The sequence below is a fragment of the Capra hircus genome, chromosome 24 (assembly GCF_001704415.2).
Source record: "Capra hircus breed San Clemente chromosome 24, ASM170441v1, whole genome shotgun sequence".
Classification (NCBI taxonomy): domain Eukaryota; kingdom Metazoa; phylum Chordata; class Mammalia; order Artiodactyla; family Bovidae; genus Capra; species Capra hircus.
In genome coordinates this window covers 61,965,753-61,980,262 of record NC_030831.1, presented here as the reverse complement: position 1 = coordinate 61,980,262, position 14,510 = coordinate 61,965,753, and the positions used below count along the sequence as shown (strand labels likewise).

Sequence of the window (14,510 nt, the reverse complement as noted above, 5' to 3'; positions counted from 1 at the left end):
ATGTTTTAACTGATTGCATGTTGATCTGATAATATTTTCAAGGTATTGGGTTAAATAATATATATTATTAAAATTAGTCTCATCTATTTTTATACTTTCTTAGCATGGCTACTAAAAAGTATTTAATTACATATGTGGCTTAGATTATATTTGTGTTAGACGGCGCTGACCTAGAGCTTCAAATCAGTAGAGCAGAAGATAAGTTATCCAGAGCTTTGCAGAAAAATGGGAGACAAGGGGGGGCATCTGGCATCGTCAGGGTAGGTCTGCTGTGACACCCAAGAGCCTGGAGAAGGAACATCTGAAACCTGGCCTGGAGGATGCGGACTGCACTCTAGCCGAGTGTGGCTAATGGAATAAGGGGTGTGTGTGTGTGTGTGCACACGCGTGTGCACACGGGCACGCTAAGTTGTGTCCGAGCCTTTGTGATCCCATGGATTGTAGCTCGCCAGGCCTCTCTGCCCATGGGATTTCACAGGCAAGAACACTGGAGTGGGTTGCCATTCCCTTCACCAGGGGACCTTCTGGAGAAGACTGAACCTGCACCTCCAGGCCTCTTTGCCCATGGGATTTCACAGGCAAGAACACTGGAGTGGGTTGCCATTCCCTTCTCCAGGGCATCTTCTGGAGAAGACTGAACCTGCACCTCCAGGCCTCTCTGCCCATGGGATTTCACAGGCAAGAACACTGGAGTGGGTTGCCATTCCCTTCTCCAGGGGACCTTCTGGAGAAGACTGAACCTGCACCTCCTGCATTCCCTGTGTGGGCAGATTCTTTACCACTGCGCCACCTGGCATGGAATAACACACCAAATCAAAGCACATGAGTAAAGCAGAGTGGCCCCAACGCTGCTGCCTCAGTGCAGTACTTCACTCTCCCATTTCAGGGACACAGCTGTGCGCACACTGAACCTGTGCCCTCTGGACTAGAGCGGGGAATTGCAAGGCCGGCCTTGGGGGCCTGTGGCTTACTGAAGGGCATTCATTCACTCTACACATTTGCACTGGGTTGCTGCTCTAGGACAGAGTCCTGCCCTCTGAGAGGGTACATTCTAGTGGGAGAGGGGTGAAATAGCAATTAATTACTCTAGGCAGCATGTCAGAAGATGGAAAATGCATGCAGGGGAAAGCAGCTGGGACAAGAGGGAATCTCACAGTGTTGGGGGTCAGTATGCAGCCTTAAGGGGCTTCCCTGGTGCCTCAGACAGTAAAGAATCTGCCTGCAGTGTGGGAGACCCAGGTTCAATCCCTGTGTCAGGAAGATCCTCTGGAGAAGGGAACAGCTACCCACTCCAGTATTCTCTTGCCTAGAGGGTCCCATGGACAGACGAGACTGGAGGGCGATAGTCCATGGGGTCACAAAGAGTAGGACAGGACTGAGCAACTAACACACACTCACACACACACACACACACACACACGCACGCAGCCTTAGACTGAGAAATCAAAGTCAATCTGTTTGAGAAGGTGAACTCTGGTCACAGTCCTGAAGCGGAGATTAAGTTCTAGATCGGTCACCTAGGGGCATGGGATGGAGCAAAGGCCCTGAAGCAGAAGTGGGTGTGGATTTCCCAAGGAAGGGGTGGCCAGAGAGAGGGGAGGCGAGGGAGAGAGTCACCAGGTTACCCAGAACCCGGATCCCCAAACCCTCACAGGCCATTGGAAGAACTCAGGCTTCTGTCATTAGGGAAATGGGAGTCCCGGTTTTGAGCCAACAGGAAACAGGATCTGACTCTGGTTTTAAGGGATCTTCCTGGCACCAGGGTTGAGAACGCTGACAGTGGAAGGGAGGCCACTAGAGAGGAATCTGGGTCCAGGCATCAGGGAGGCGGTGGGGAGGCCGAAGCCTTAGACACATCTCACAAGAAAAGCCAGCCGTCCTTTCTGACAAACTTGATGTGCAGCGAGAGAGAAAGTCAAGGAGGGCACCAGAATCTTTCACCACTGGATATATAGCTGGTGCTTAATACATTTTTATTTAATGGAATGAGTGAGAGAGAAAACACAAGCACATATTAAAAATACTGGCGATATCGATATCAGTAATTACATAGAGAAAACGCACCAGCCATGTAGACAGACAGTCGGGAAAGCGCTGCAGACAATGCAGATAGAAGACGCGGGTCGATCCCTGAGTCGGGAGGATCCCCCGGAGAAGGGAATGCAACCCACTCCAGTACTCTTGCCTGGGAAATCCCTGGCGGGCTCCAGCCAATGAGGCTGCAAAGAGTCAGACGCGACTGGAGTGGCTGAGCACGCATGCAGACAGACAGACAGAGGCGGCAGAGCAGCTGTCAGGTAGGCGAGATGGAGCGGGCGTCCTCAGGGAGCCGGGGGCGCCCCTGAGCCCGGAAGGACGGTTGGACTGAAGAGAAAGCAGGGCGTGCCGAAAATGAATCTGGGAGCAAATGCAGTTCCCAGCAAGCCCAGGGCGCAGGGAACAGTCAGGCTTGCCAAGGGTCGGGCCGACTCTGCGCCCGGACGCGGAGCGCGGTGCGCACCTGGTCGATCTGGCGCGCGCTGCCGCTCCTGGCCCCCAGGCGGACCATGCCGAGCGCGGCCGAGAGGCTCAGCGGGCAGAAGAAGATGTTCTTCCGACAGTCATCTGTGCTGATCTTTTGGAACAGATCAAAGCAAAACTTGGTATTTGCTGCGATGAGAGAGTCCATTGTGAATCTGATGACTGTCTGAAACAAACAAGAAAGCAAAACAAAAGAGAGAAAACCGACCATCAGGGCGCTCTGGGTAAACAGCTGTCGTTTTAAACACCCAAGATACAACCACACACCATGAGTCACTGGGTCATTAAAAACTGGAAAACTGAGGTCATTATCCTCGTGGTATATGCACAGAGACATGGATATTGACATTGATTCAGATAGACATCTATATTCATTAAGTGGCATGGATTGCTACAAACCAGCTGACTCAAATAACAAAAATGGATTTTCCCAGGTTCTGGAGGCCAGAAGGCCAAAACCAAGGAGTTCTTCGGAGACTCTCAGGGAGGGTCCGCCCCCTGCCTCTCTCCCAGCCCCCTGGCAGCAGCCCTTGGCCTGCGGAGACATCACTCTGACCTCGGCCCCCATCTCCCCGTCGCGTTCTTCCCCGGGTGTGTCACAGACAGACACTCGCCTTTGGTTTAAGGCTCACCCTAATCCAGCACAAACTCACCATAACTTGTTTACATCTGCAAAGACCCTACTTCATATAAGGTCTCAGTCACAGGTACCAGGGATTAGCGTTTAAACATATCTTTAGGGAAGGTCTACCTACTTTGTTGTAGAACTGCCTTTAATCAGGTCAATAAAGTCAAAGGCTACCATTTCCCCAAGGTCAAGTTGACAACCAAGGCCATTCCACCTCCTCCCAAGTGTTTCCCCAGTTCCCTCCCCTCTGTGTTTTACAACGTCAGAAACATCCAGCTGGTCATCCGGGGCCGTGTCCATTGGAACATTCTCACCTCCTGACTCATTCCACATGCAGCCTAGAGGACATGGGGTTCTGAAGTCATTGGCATTGTTCAAGATAATAAGCCTTGAAAGATCTTGGGAGGTTTAGAATTCATTAGTGGTTCTAAACCTTGCCCACCAAAAGTCTATTCCAGAAGAATCAAGAGACTCTTAGGAAGCCTTCAGCTTGGACCCCTCCCTCTCGGATGAGATGTCCTTTCTTCTGCCTTTTTGCCTGTGACTATTGTGGTGTTCCAAGATGGAGACATAAGCCCTCTTATTTGTGTTTTTACCACTAGACTTGAGGCCCACAGTGAATGAAGTGAAGTTGTTCAGTCATGTCCAACTCTTTGCGACCCGTGGACTGTAGCCCACCAAGCTCCTCTGTCCATGGGATTCTCCAGGCAAGAATACTGGAGTGGGTTGCCATTTCCTTCTCCAGGGGATCTTCCCAACCCAGGGATCGAACCCAGGTCTACCCGCACTGCAGGTAGACTTCTAACCTCTGCGCCACCAGGGGAGCCCTCAGTGAGTGTTAGAAACAGTTACTGCATCTTTGGCATCTTCCCAGTTGAGACCTTTTTTTTAATTTTATTTTTGCATTTTTCGTTGACCACACCATGCGGCATTTGGGAGTTCCCCAACTAGAGATCGAACCCGAGCCCCCGCCCTGGAAGTGCTGAATCCCAGCCAGTGACTGCCAGCCAAGTCCCAAGTATGGACCTTTTTAGCCTATAAACCCTAATTCAAAAAGATAGCATTAGGCAACTTTTTAAAACTGTGCCAGATGTATGTTTTATATATGTTAGCTTTAATCCTACTCTGTAAGTTAGATACTACTGCTGCTGCTCCTAAGTCATTTCAGTCGTGTCCGACTCTGTGCGACCCCATAGACGGCAGCCCACCAGGCTCCCCCATCCCTGGGACTCTCCAGGCAAGAACACCGGAGTGGGTTGCCATTTCCTTCTCCAGTACATGAAAGTGAAAAGTGAAAGTGAAGTGGCTCAGTCTTGTCCGACTCTTAGCAAGCCCATGAACTGCAGCCCACCAGGCTCCTCCGTCCATGGGAGTTCCCAGGCAAGAGCACTGGAGGGGTGCCATCGCCTTCTCCGAAGTGAGATACTGTCGCTCCCTTTTTAGAGATGACGAAACGGAGGAATTAAATCCCACTTGCGGACTTCTCGGGTGTTCCAGTGGTTAGGAATTCTGTTACCGGTGTCAGGGACACAGGTTCGGTCCCTGCTCCGGGAAGACCCACCGTGCCTCGAGAAGCTGGGCCCGAGAGGCGATGACTGCGCCGCTGCCCCTCGAGCCTGTGCCCCACACAGGAAGCCGCCTCCACCCACCGCAGCCAGAGACTGCCCGCGTGCAGCAACGAAGGCCCAGCACAGCCAAAGCAAGTCAGTCGGTTTTTTAAAACTTCCACGGATTTATCCAGATCGAGCGCCCCCTCTGCTATATTCACTAGCTCTGCGAAGCTGCCCTTCAGTGCCGGACCTGCTGACCACACGCTTTCTGCTGCATGAGGGCACTTTCTCCTCTTGCTTTAGCTTTCGGTCCATTTCTAATGTTACATTTTTTTCTGCCAAATTTGTCCATAACTGTGTTTCTCATTTTGTGCTATTAATACTGGGTTCCAGTAAAGTTTCCAAGAAACATATGTTCCTGGTGCGTCTGGAAATTCAATAATGCCTCACACCTCAGAAAGCTAAACTTGGTGTGTTGAAAAATGTCTTCACCTCCAACACATTCTGCCTATAAGCGCAGCTCATGTAGTGACAAGTCGACTAAGAAAGTAGAGAAATCAAATAAATTTTTAAATATATGAGTTGAGGGGATTTCACAGGCTTTTGTAAATCATAAAATTTTGCATAAAAAATAGCCTTATGTTTTTTAAACCCTTGGCTGTACAACCAATGTTGATATCTGATCAAAATCTTTGGAATGGGAACTTCCCTGGAGGTCCAGTGGTTAAGACTCTGCACTCCCAACGCAGAGGGCGTAGTTTCAATCCCTGATCAGGGAACTAAGATCCCGAATGCCACACAGCCTAGCCAAAAAAAGAGTTTGGTATCAAGGGAGGGGAGGGTCATGGACATTCTGGCTATTTATTCCCTGCTATTAAAAGAAGATTTGAGACAGGCAATATTGAAGAGAAAAATGGACTTGGATTAAAAGACTGAATGATCCCAACCCAGCCCTTGGCTCCCAGCTGTGTGCACAGCATCACCTTGTTCCCTGGTGTGGATGTGGCCCAGAGTGAAAGGGTGTTGCTTTCTGGCATGACAATGCATAGACCTCAACAATTAGTGTCTTACGTGCTTTAAAAAGAGCAGAGTTGTTCATGCCGGCCACTCCCTTCTTCCCCAGATTAAAAAAATAAATGAGGCCGGCAGAGGTGAGGGAGCCCGTACACAGTGACACACTGGCGGAGAAAAGGTGAGGCTGAGCCCTCCCCCCGCCTGTGCCTGTTCTCACTGAATGTACTGCTTTGGGCCCTCATTTCTCATTCTAGAATTATCTTTACTCTGTGAGCTGCAGAGCAGCCCCACCCCAGCCCCCCACCCCCACCCACCACCACCACCACCAAACTCTCTCTGCCCATTTGTGCATAAAGAACAAGGAATCTGGATTTCCCTGGTGGCCCAGGGGCTAAGAACCTGCCTGGCAATGCTGTGAACTAAGATCCCCTGTGCCACGGAGCACCTGAGCCCTTGTGCAATTACGGAGCCCACAGGCCACAACGAGGGAGTCCGTGTGCTTCAGTGAAAGGTCTCACATGACGCCACCAGGACGCAATGCAGCCAAATGAATAAGTAAATATTTAAAGGAAAGAACGTGGAATCTGCACGCAATTTCGTGAACTTTGCCTGAGTTCCCTACCGTGGCCCCAACGACTAGCTTGTGCTTTCCTTCCCTGAGCTCTAACCGAGCCAGCTGTGACGGCAAGAAGGCTGTGACAGACCTGGACAGCATGTTAGAAACAAGGGACGTTGCTTTGCCAACAAACGACCACCTAGTCAGAGCTCTGGTTTCTGCAGAAGTCATGTACAGATGGGAGAGTTGGATCATAAAGAAGGCTGAGTGCCAAAGAGTTGATGCTTTCAAACTGTACTGAAAAAGATTTTTGAGAGTCCCTTGGACTGTTAGGAGATCAAAAGAGTCAATTCTAAAGGAAATCAGTCCTGAATATTCCTTGGAAGGACTGATGCTGAAGCTGAAGCTCCAGTACTTTGGCCACCTGATGCAAAGAACTGACTCATTAGAAAAGACCGTCATGCTGGGAAAGACTGAGGGCGGGAAGAGAAGGGGACGACAGAGAATGAGATGGTTGGATGTCAACACTGACTCAATGGACGTGAGTTTGAGCAAGCTCTGGGAGATAGAGAAGAACAGGAAAGCCTGGCGTGCTGCAGTCCATGGGGTCGCAAAGAGTTGGACACGACTGAGTGACGGAACAGCAACAACCCCATAGGCCAGTCCTGAGCCTCCACAGCAGACAGCAGAGCTTCACACCACCTCCCCTCCCAAGGCAGCGATGAGAGGGCAGTAAGAGAAAAGTGCCCTCAGGGCGGCAGCGAATATCGCTGGCTCTGTGTGAGCATCTATAGTAGGGAGAACCCTTCTGCCTTCATGTGAAAGTGAAGTGAGAGTCGCTCAGTCTGTCCGACTCTTTGAGACCCCATGGACTTACACAGTCCATGGAATTCTCCAAGACAGAATACTGGAGTGGGTACCCTTTCCCTTCTCCAGGGGATCTTCCCAACCCAGGGGCCAAACCCAGGTCCCCCACATTGCAGGCGGATTCTTTACCGGCTGAGCCACAAAGGAAGCCCAAACGCGGCTCAGTCCCGTGCAACTCTTTGCGACCCCAAGGACTGCAGCCCACCAGGCTCCTCCGTCCATGAAATTTTCCAGGCAAGAGTCCTGGAGTGGGTTTCCATTTCCTTCTCCAGGGGATCTTCCCGACCCAGGGATCGAACCTGGGTCTTCCACATTGCAGGTGGACACTTTTACCCTGTGAGCCACCTGGCTTTATACAAAACTCTAAAATATGGAAAACAAGAACACTGAATAACTTCATTAAATGACATATGGCAATCATCTTCTGAGGGTTTTTTTAATTTTAAAATTAGAAACTGGCTAAATCTGACAATAATCTAATTTTTTGATGAACAAGCATTTATGAAGTGCTCCTACTGGCTTAGTCACTGAGTATGAAAAGATAAATTGAACAAGACAGTTTCTGCCTTTGAGAAATCCGCGCTGTTTTGCAGAACAGGCTTCCCTGGTGGCCCAGTGGTAAGCACCCACTGCCAGTGCAGGAGACTCGGGTTCGATCCCTGGGTTGGAAGACCTGCTGGAGAAGGAAGTGCAGCCCACCCCAGTGCTCCTCCCTGGGAAGTCTCGTGCACAGAAAGGCTTGGCGGACGGCAGCCCCTGGGGCCACAAAGGGTCAGAAGGCTGACCTACTAACACTTCAGGTACATGCGTGTTACATATGACATACACACACATACACATACATACACATACATACACATTACATACACATACATGCATACACACACATTACATAGTTTATTTTAATTCTCTTGATTTTTAAAATTGAAGCGTAGTTGTTTGCAATGTTGTATTGATTTTGGGTGTATAGCACAGTGATTCAGCTATATGAGTGAATTATTTTTCAGGTTCTTTTTTCTTAGAGTTTGCTACAAACCTATGACTACTACAAACCTATATGCAGGTCAAGAAGCAACAGTTAGAACTGGGCATGAACAACAGACAGGTTCCAAATTGGGAAAGGAGTTCGTCAAGGCTGTATATTGTCACCCTGCTTACTTAACTCACATGCAGAGCACGTCATGCGAAATACCAAGCTGGAGAAAGCACAAGCTGGAATCAGGATTGCCGGGAGAAATATCAATCACCTCAGATACCCAGATGACAGCACCCTTATGGCAGAAAGCGAAGAGGAACTAAAGAGCCTCTTGATGAAAGTGAAAGAGGAGAGTGAAAAAGTAGCCTTAAAATTCAATATTCAGAAAACTAAGATCATGGCATCTGGTCCCATCACTTCATGGCAAATAGACTGGGAAACAATGAAAACAGTGACAGACTTTATTTTGGGGGGGGCTCCAAAATCACTGCAGATGGTGACTGCAGCCATGAAATTAAAAGATGCTTGCTCCTTGGAAGAAAAGTTATGACCAATCTAGACAGCATATTTAAAAGCAGAGACATTACTTTGTCAGCAAAGGTCCATCTAGTCAGAGCTATGGTTTTTCCATTAGTCATGTAGGGATGTGAGAGTTGGACTATAAAGAAAGTTGAGCACCGAAGAATTGATGCTTTTGAACTGTGGTGTTAAAGAAGACTCTTGAGAGTCCCTTGGACAGCAAGGAGATCCAACCAGTCCATCCTAAAGAAAATCAGTGCTGAATATTCATTGGAAGGGCTGATGCTAAAGCTGAAACTCCAATACTTTGGCCACCTGATGCAAAGAACTGACTCACTATAAAAGACCCTGATGCTGGGAAAGATTGAAGGCTGGAGAAGGGGACAACAGAGGATGAGATGGTTGGATGGCCTCACTGACTCGATGGATATGAGCTTGAGCAGGCTCGGGGAGTTGGTGCTGGACAGGGAAGCCTGGTGTGCTGCAGTTCATGGTGTCGCAAAGAGTCGGACACGACTGAGCGACTGAACTATAAAATATTGATTCTATTTCCCCATTGGGTCCTTGTTGGTTGTCTATTTTATATGTAGTAGTGTATATACATGCATAACTTTTTAAAGTTATATATAATTTTAAAGTATGCTGTAAATATATTACTGAACATGGCAATTAATTTTTAGGCATTGCAAGTTTGTATTTAACACAAGGGCTAAGATTATATTCAAACTTCAAAAGTAACTTATCACAATGAAATCTGGCTCCAGATACAAACAGGACGTGTTCCCCAAACATTAACAGGAAGTACTTTATATCTAATCTAGAAAAGATCCACCACACAAGGAGCGTCTGTTTGGCTAGGCCCAAATCTAAAGGCTGGTTGCTGATGTAAGCTGCCGCTTACTAAACTACAACTTGAAAAACTAGTGCATAATTTACCTCAGTCGTCAGTATCTTTAGACTTGAAACAACTTTTTAGGAGAGAAAGGTCCCGCAAAAATCTATTCAGCTCAAGAAATTAGCACTACCTTCACCCATGATGACTTTGTAATAATAGCTACCACTTCATTTGAGCCTTCAGTGTGACCAGCATTTCATAAATGTTGTCTGTAGTTCTCAAAACATCTCGTAAGTCTAGAAATTATCTCCATTGTACACCCAGCCATTAAGTGACGCAGCTGGTGTTCAGACCAGTCAGCTCAGCCCAAGTCCAAAGCCTCGCTCTTTCCTCCTGCATGTCGCTGCCCGTGGTCACAGATGACGCTCTTGCTCCAAAGCAAAACTGGACCCTCTGTAATGACTGCATGGGGAGAGAGTCTAAAAAAGAGTGGGTGCAAGTGTGTGCGCGGCTTCCCCGGCGGCTCTCGCGGTGAAGGACCCGTCTGCCAGTGCAGGAGATGCAGGAGGCCTGGGTTCGGTTCCTGGGTTGGGTCCCTGGGTCAGGAAGATCCTCTGGAGGAGGGCATGGCACCCCCCTCCAGTGTCCTTACCTGGAGAATCCCATGGACAGGGGAGCCTGGTGGGTTACAGTTCATGGGGTCGCAAAGAGTCAAACATGACTTAGTGACTAAACACCACCACCATAGCTGGCAGGAGGTGTTATTGGGACTTAAATATGAAATTGTGTAAATCAGTCTGGATTTGAGATAAAAGGGTTTGCAGTCTTGCAATTCCAATCTACATTTACGATGCATTTACACAGATTTCAATGCAATGTGGAAAAGATTTTCCAGCAAATATTCAATCTAGAGGAGAAATCCTGGGTAGATCACAGGAGTCTTGGAAGGACAGACAAACTAATTCCTGAGTTGCCCAAGGGCAGAGAGGTCAGTTCAGAACAGCCCTGATGGGTGCCATGCTGGGTGGTCCTTTTCTACAGCCCAGGTCCCCACTCAGAGACATCAACAAATCATACACCTGCTGGAGGCATCTTCCTGCCATTGGGTGTGTGGTGGGTCACTTGGTGTGGCCATTTTTAAAAAATAATTTTTTCACTGGAACTAGTTGATTTACAATGTTGCGTTTGTTACAGGTGTACTGAGTCAGGTATACATATACATATACGTATGCTTGCTGGCTAAGTTGCTTCAGTTGTGTCCGACTCTGTGTGACCCCATGGACCGTAGCCCACCAGGCTCCTCTGTCCCTGGGATCCTCCAGGCAAGAACACTGGAGTGGGTCACCACGGCCTCCTCCAGGGGATCGTCCTGACCCAGGGATCCAATCCACGTCTCCCGCATTTGCAGCCAGATTCTTTACTGCTGAGCCGCCAGGGAGGCCAGCCATCGCTGGTGCTACTGAGCAAGTTTAATTCAGGGGAAAAAAGATATCACTTTGATAACAATAACAAAGTATCATAGTTTTCCCTATAATACTTCCCAGGTGAGTGACTTGTTATTTAACCTCTAACGAAGTAGAAGAAGAACTTGGATTCTCAAATTCAAATTTGTCTTACAAATGGCAGAATGTCAGTAATGAGGTACTTCCATCTGCACAATAAATTTGGGGGGGGAGTTGTTTTTTACTTTTGTTTAATTTTTATTGAAATACAGGTGATTTTAAATGTTCTGTTAGTTTCAGAAGTTCAGCAAAATGATTCAGTTACATGCATACATATATCTATTTATTCAGGGGCATCCCTGGTGGCTCAGACGGTAAAGAATCTGCCTGCTATGCAGCAGACCCTTAGATTCTCTTTTTTTATAGGTTATTACAAGATATTGAGTATGGTTCCCAGGGCCAAACAAGTTCAATAAATTTGAATTTTGCTCTCACAATACTGACAAATCAATCGCCTTTATTCTTCCGTGTGGTTTCTAATCTTGCAACCATCTGTATATATGAAACATGCTTATACCTGTTCACGTGAAGTACACACATTTGCGTGTTTGTTTCCCTTATCACCCACCTGCAGTGAGATTCTTTACCACTGAGTAAAGATCCCTGGGTTCCAGCCCTGGGTCAGGGAGATCCCCTGGAGAAGGAAATGGCAACCCACTCCAGTATTCTTGCCTGGAGAACCCCATGGACAGAGGAGCCTGGGGGCCTCCAGGCCACAAGGTCACAAAGAGTCAGACACAGCTTAGCAACTGACCACATGGCCAGCACAGTCAGCAACTGACCACACGCTGAGCACACGTCTTTGCTTCCAAAGCATAATTCTCTTGAGGGTAGGTTCCATGTTTTTTATTTATCTTTGTATCCCATCATAAAGAATGATGGCATATATGAGCACTTGCTAAATTTTTATAGATTTATTAGCTATCATTTACTTATTTCCATTGCGAGCAATTGTAATGCTTGAAATATTAGATGACAATTATTTGTTATTAACTGTATACATTCTGCAGGCAGCTATAATCAATAGATATTATATAATAGAATCAACTTCTGATTACTTTCCTACTATATTAGAAATTATTCACTTATTAAAATATGATTTCCTTTAAAGTGAAAATTTTAAAGCTTAGATTAAACAGATTTCCTAACAACCCAAAACATTGAGTGAAATTATTCTTACCTGTATAGAATAGAAAGAAAAAAATTATATTCCCAAATTATTCCATGACTTATAATTTTTATAATTTCCACAAAGCTATTAAGAACCCAAGAATGAAATTCTAAGTTCACACAGGTGATACCATTCTACTGGAATAAATGTAAAGCCTGGTTATAATTAAGTAAATGGTAAACAATTCTTACACAAGAAATACTTGCGAGAGATACAGGTGTTGCCACATTCACAAAAAATTCAAACCATCGTAAAACAAATTGCCCTGTTTTAAAAGATATTTGGTTTAATAAAAATAAAATTACACAGCTTTTGATTTCAATCAAGTCAGCTTTGGGTTTCGATCATTTAATGTAAAATTCCAGTGCAAAGTTCATCACAAAAACCAACAGGTAAGGCTAGCGTTTACCTTCTTGCCTTCAGAGTTGCTCCTAACAGCTGGCCAGGTAGGTTTCAATCCACACCCTGTCAGGAGCGGAAATATATGAACTCTGCGCCTCCCACACTGGCCCTCCTCCAAGCGACCTTTCGGCGTCCGGGTGCAGCTGTCACTGATGAACGACCGGAAAAAAGAAACGAAAGAAAAGGAATGCGTGTCCCTCATCTTTAAACAAATTCTCACGCTCTGTGTCTCCAGCCAAAGTCAACATTTAGCTCACTGTTTGCATCTTTCCTTCGATCTTTCTAACTGGGTCTCTTCACAGAGGCCTCACAGTAACTGCTGAACGGCACCTTCCAGCCCAAGCCCTTATACTGGATCAAGATGCAGAGAGCCGTTTCACTTTACACCCATGTCTTGGACATTCTCTTACGCTTGAATGTCTATAGTTTATTCAAAACTTTTTCTTTTTAATATTACAAATGACTTTCAAAATATGCTTTAAGTTATTTTCAAAGTTTGGGGGGTTTTCCCTGCAGCATCCTCGGGGTGGGGGTTGGGGATTGCTATTTAATTTATCTACTAGACTAGCTGAATAACAGTGGGAAGATGGGAATTCTCGAGACCTACTGACAGAGACGGGGTGGGGCAGAGGAGGGTGATGGGAGGCGCATTCTAGAAATGGACTAATGGCTAAGAAACAAAGGCTGATCAGTTCTGGACCAATATCTCTAGAAAACCTGTACAGCTTCCCCCCTGCACTCTGTGACCTGCTCGTCTGCTTTATTTCCTCAAACGACTATAGACCCCAGTTGCCCCCACGTTCTTCCTTTTCTTTCTCTCCTCTTACCCTTGTTTTCTTTTTTTCTTCCTGATTGGGCTCCCGATAAAGCTTTCATCAGACAAATGTATTCCACAACTGAAAAACGATAGTTTTAAAACTGAAATAAATAATTTCTGATGTCATTCTAGTCCCAGTATTCCACGACCCTGACTTGTTTATGACCATAAACTGGGCAGTTCCTGAACAGGCTCCAAAGGCTGTAGCCGTTAACGAAAGAGAGGACAGTCAAAGCTTTGCAACCAACACAAGTTAGGGGCAAAATAAGGGCCCTCTATGGCTCGATTCCTTTTTTGACAGCTTTGTCTTCCTTTTCTGACTTCTTGTCAGACAACAGTATTATGTGAGCTCCAACCCAACAAATACAATTATTGTATTAAATACAGGGAAATTTAAAAGCAAACTGTTTAAAATGAGAGTATTGCCTTTAAGGAGAATATAAGCTGTGTATACACTCTATGTGTTTGTAAACTTAAGTGGAGAATATAAGCTACTTAAGATGATGTAAAAATTAAGTGAAAACCACTTTAGAAGGCAAAATATCAACCAGTGGGAATTAGTAGCTCAACATCAAAAGGGTCTCTCAACTCTGGTGAACATAGAAAACAAAAGTGCTGTTAGCTTCCTTTTTTGGTTTAACCCTTTGTAATAAGGACTGCTGACAGTGTACTTCAACAGTGAGACAGAGAGAGATAAAAATTTCAGTAAGACCATAAAGCGAATGACATGAATTTACCAAGATAACGTCCAGCACTTTGAGAATGCTTTATGCTGTGAGGTGGAACAGATGTTAATTAGCTCCATAGCAGTGACCATTCCACAATGTATGCAGATATCAAGATATTTGCATACCTTAAACACATACAGTTTTTGTTTGTCAGTTATACCTCGGTAAAGCGGGGGAGAAAAAGAACACACTTTACACCCAAATGCAACTGGGTGTGTGAACCACAGGTCAGAGCCACCTGCCCTGCCTTGGCCGTCCTTGCTGACTCACTTTTGCTGTGACTTGCCTTCATTTTTTCACGAGAAAATGCGTATGGATTTTTTTCTCTAAATGTTTCCATAAACTTCTAAAGCCATCATTTTTCAGTTGAGTTTGGTCATTGCTTTTGATTTACAAGGGTTGGAAAATTTTAGCCTGTGAATCAG

General features: G+C 46.3%; 1 protein-coding gene across 1 annotated transcript in view; it reads right to left on the bottom strand.

The window, feature by feature from the left end:
* SERPINB12 (serpin family B member 12) overlaps positions 1-12,668 on the bottom strand; it is a 40,114-nt gene extending 27,446 nt beyond the window's left edge. Inside the window, exons 1-2 of the mRNA XM_018039369.1 lie at positions 12,548-12,668; positions 2,501-2,686 (exon numbers count right to left, since the gene is read on the bottom strand). Of these exons, the coding sequence (XP_017894858.1) occupies positions 2,501-2,668 (168 nt within the window). The 5' untranslated portion in view covers positions 2,669-2,686; positions 12,548-12,668. The remainder of the gene's footprint in view (positions 1-2,500; positions 2,687-12,547) is intronic.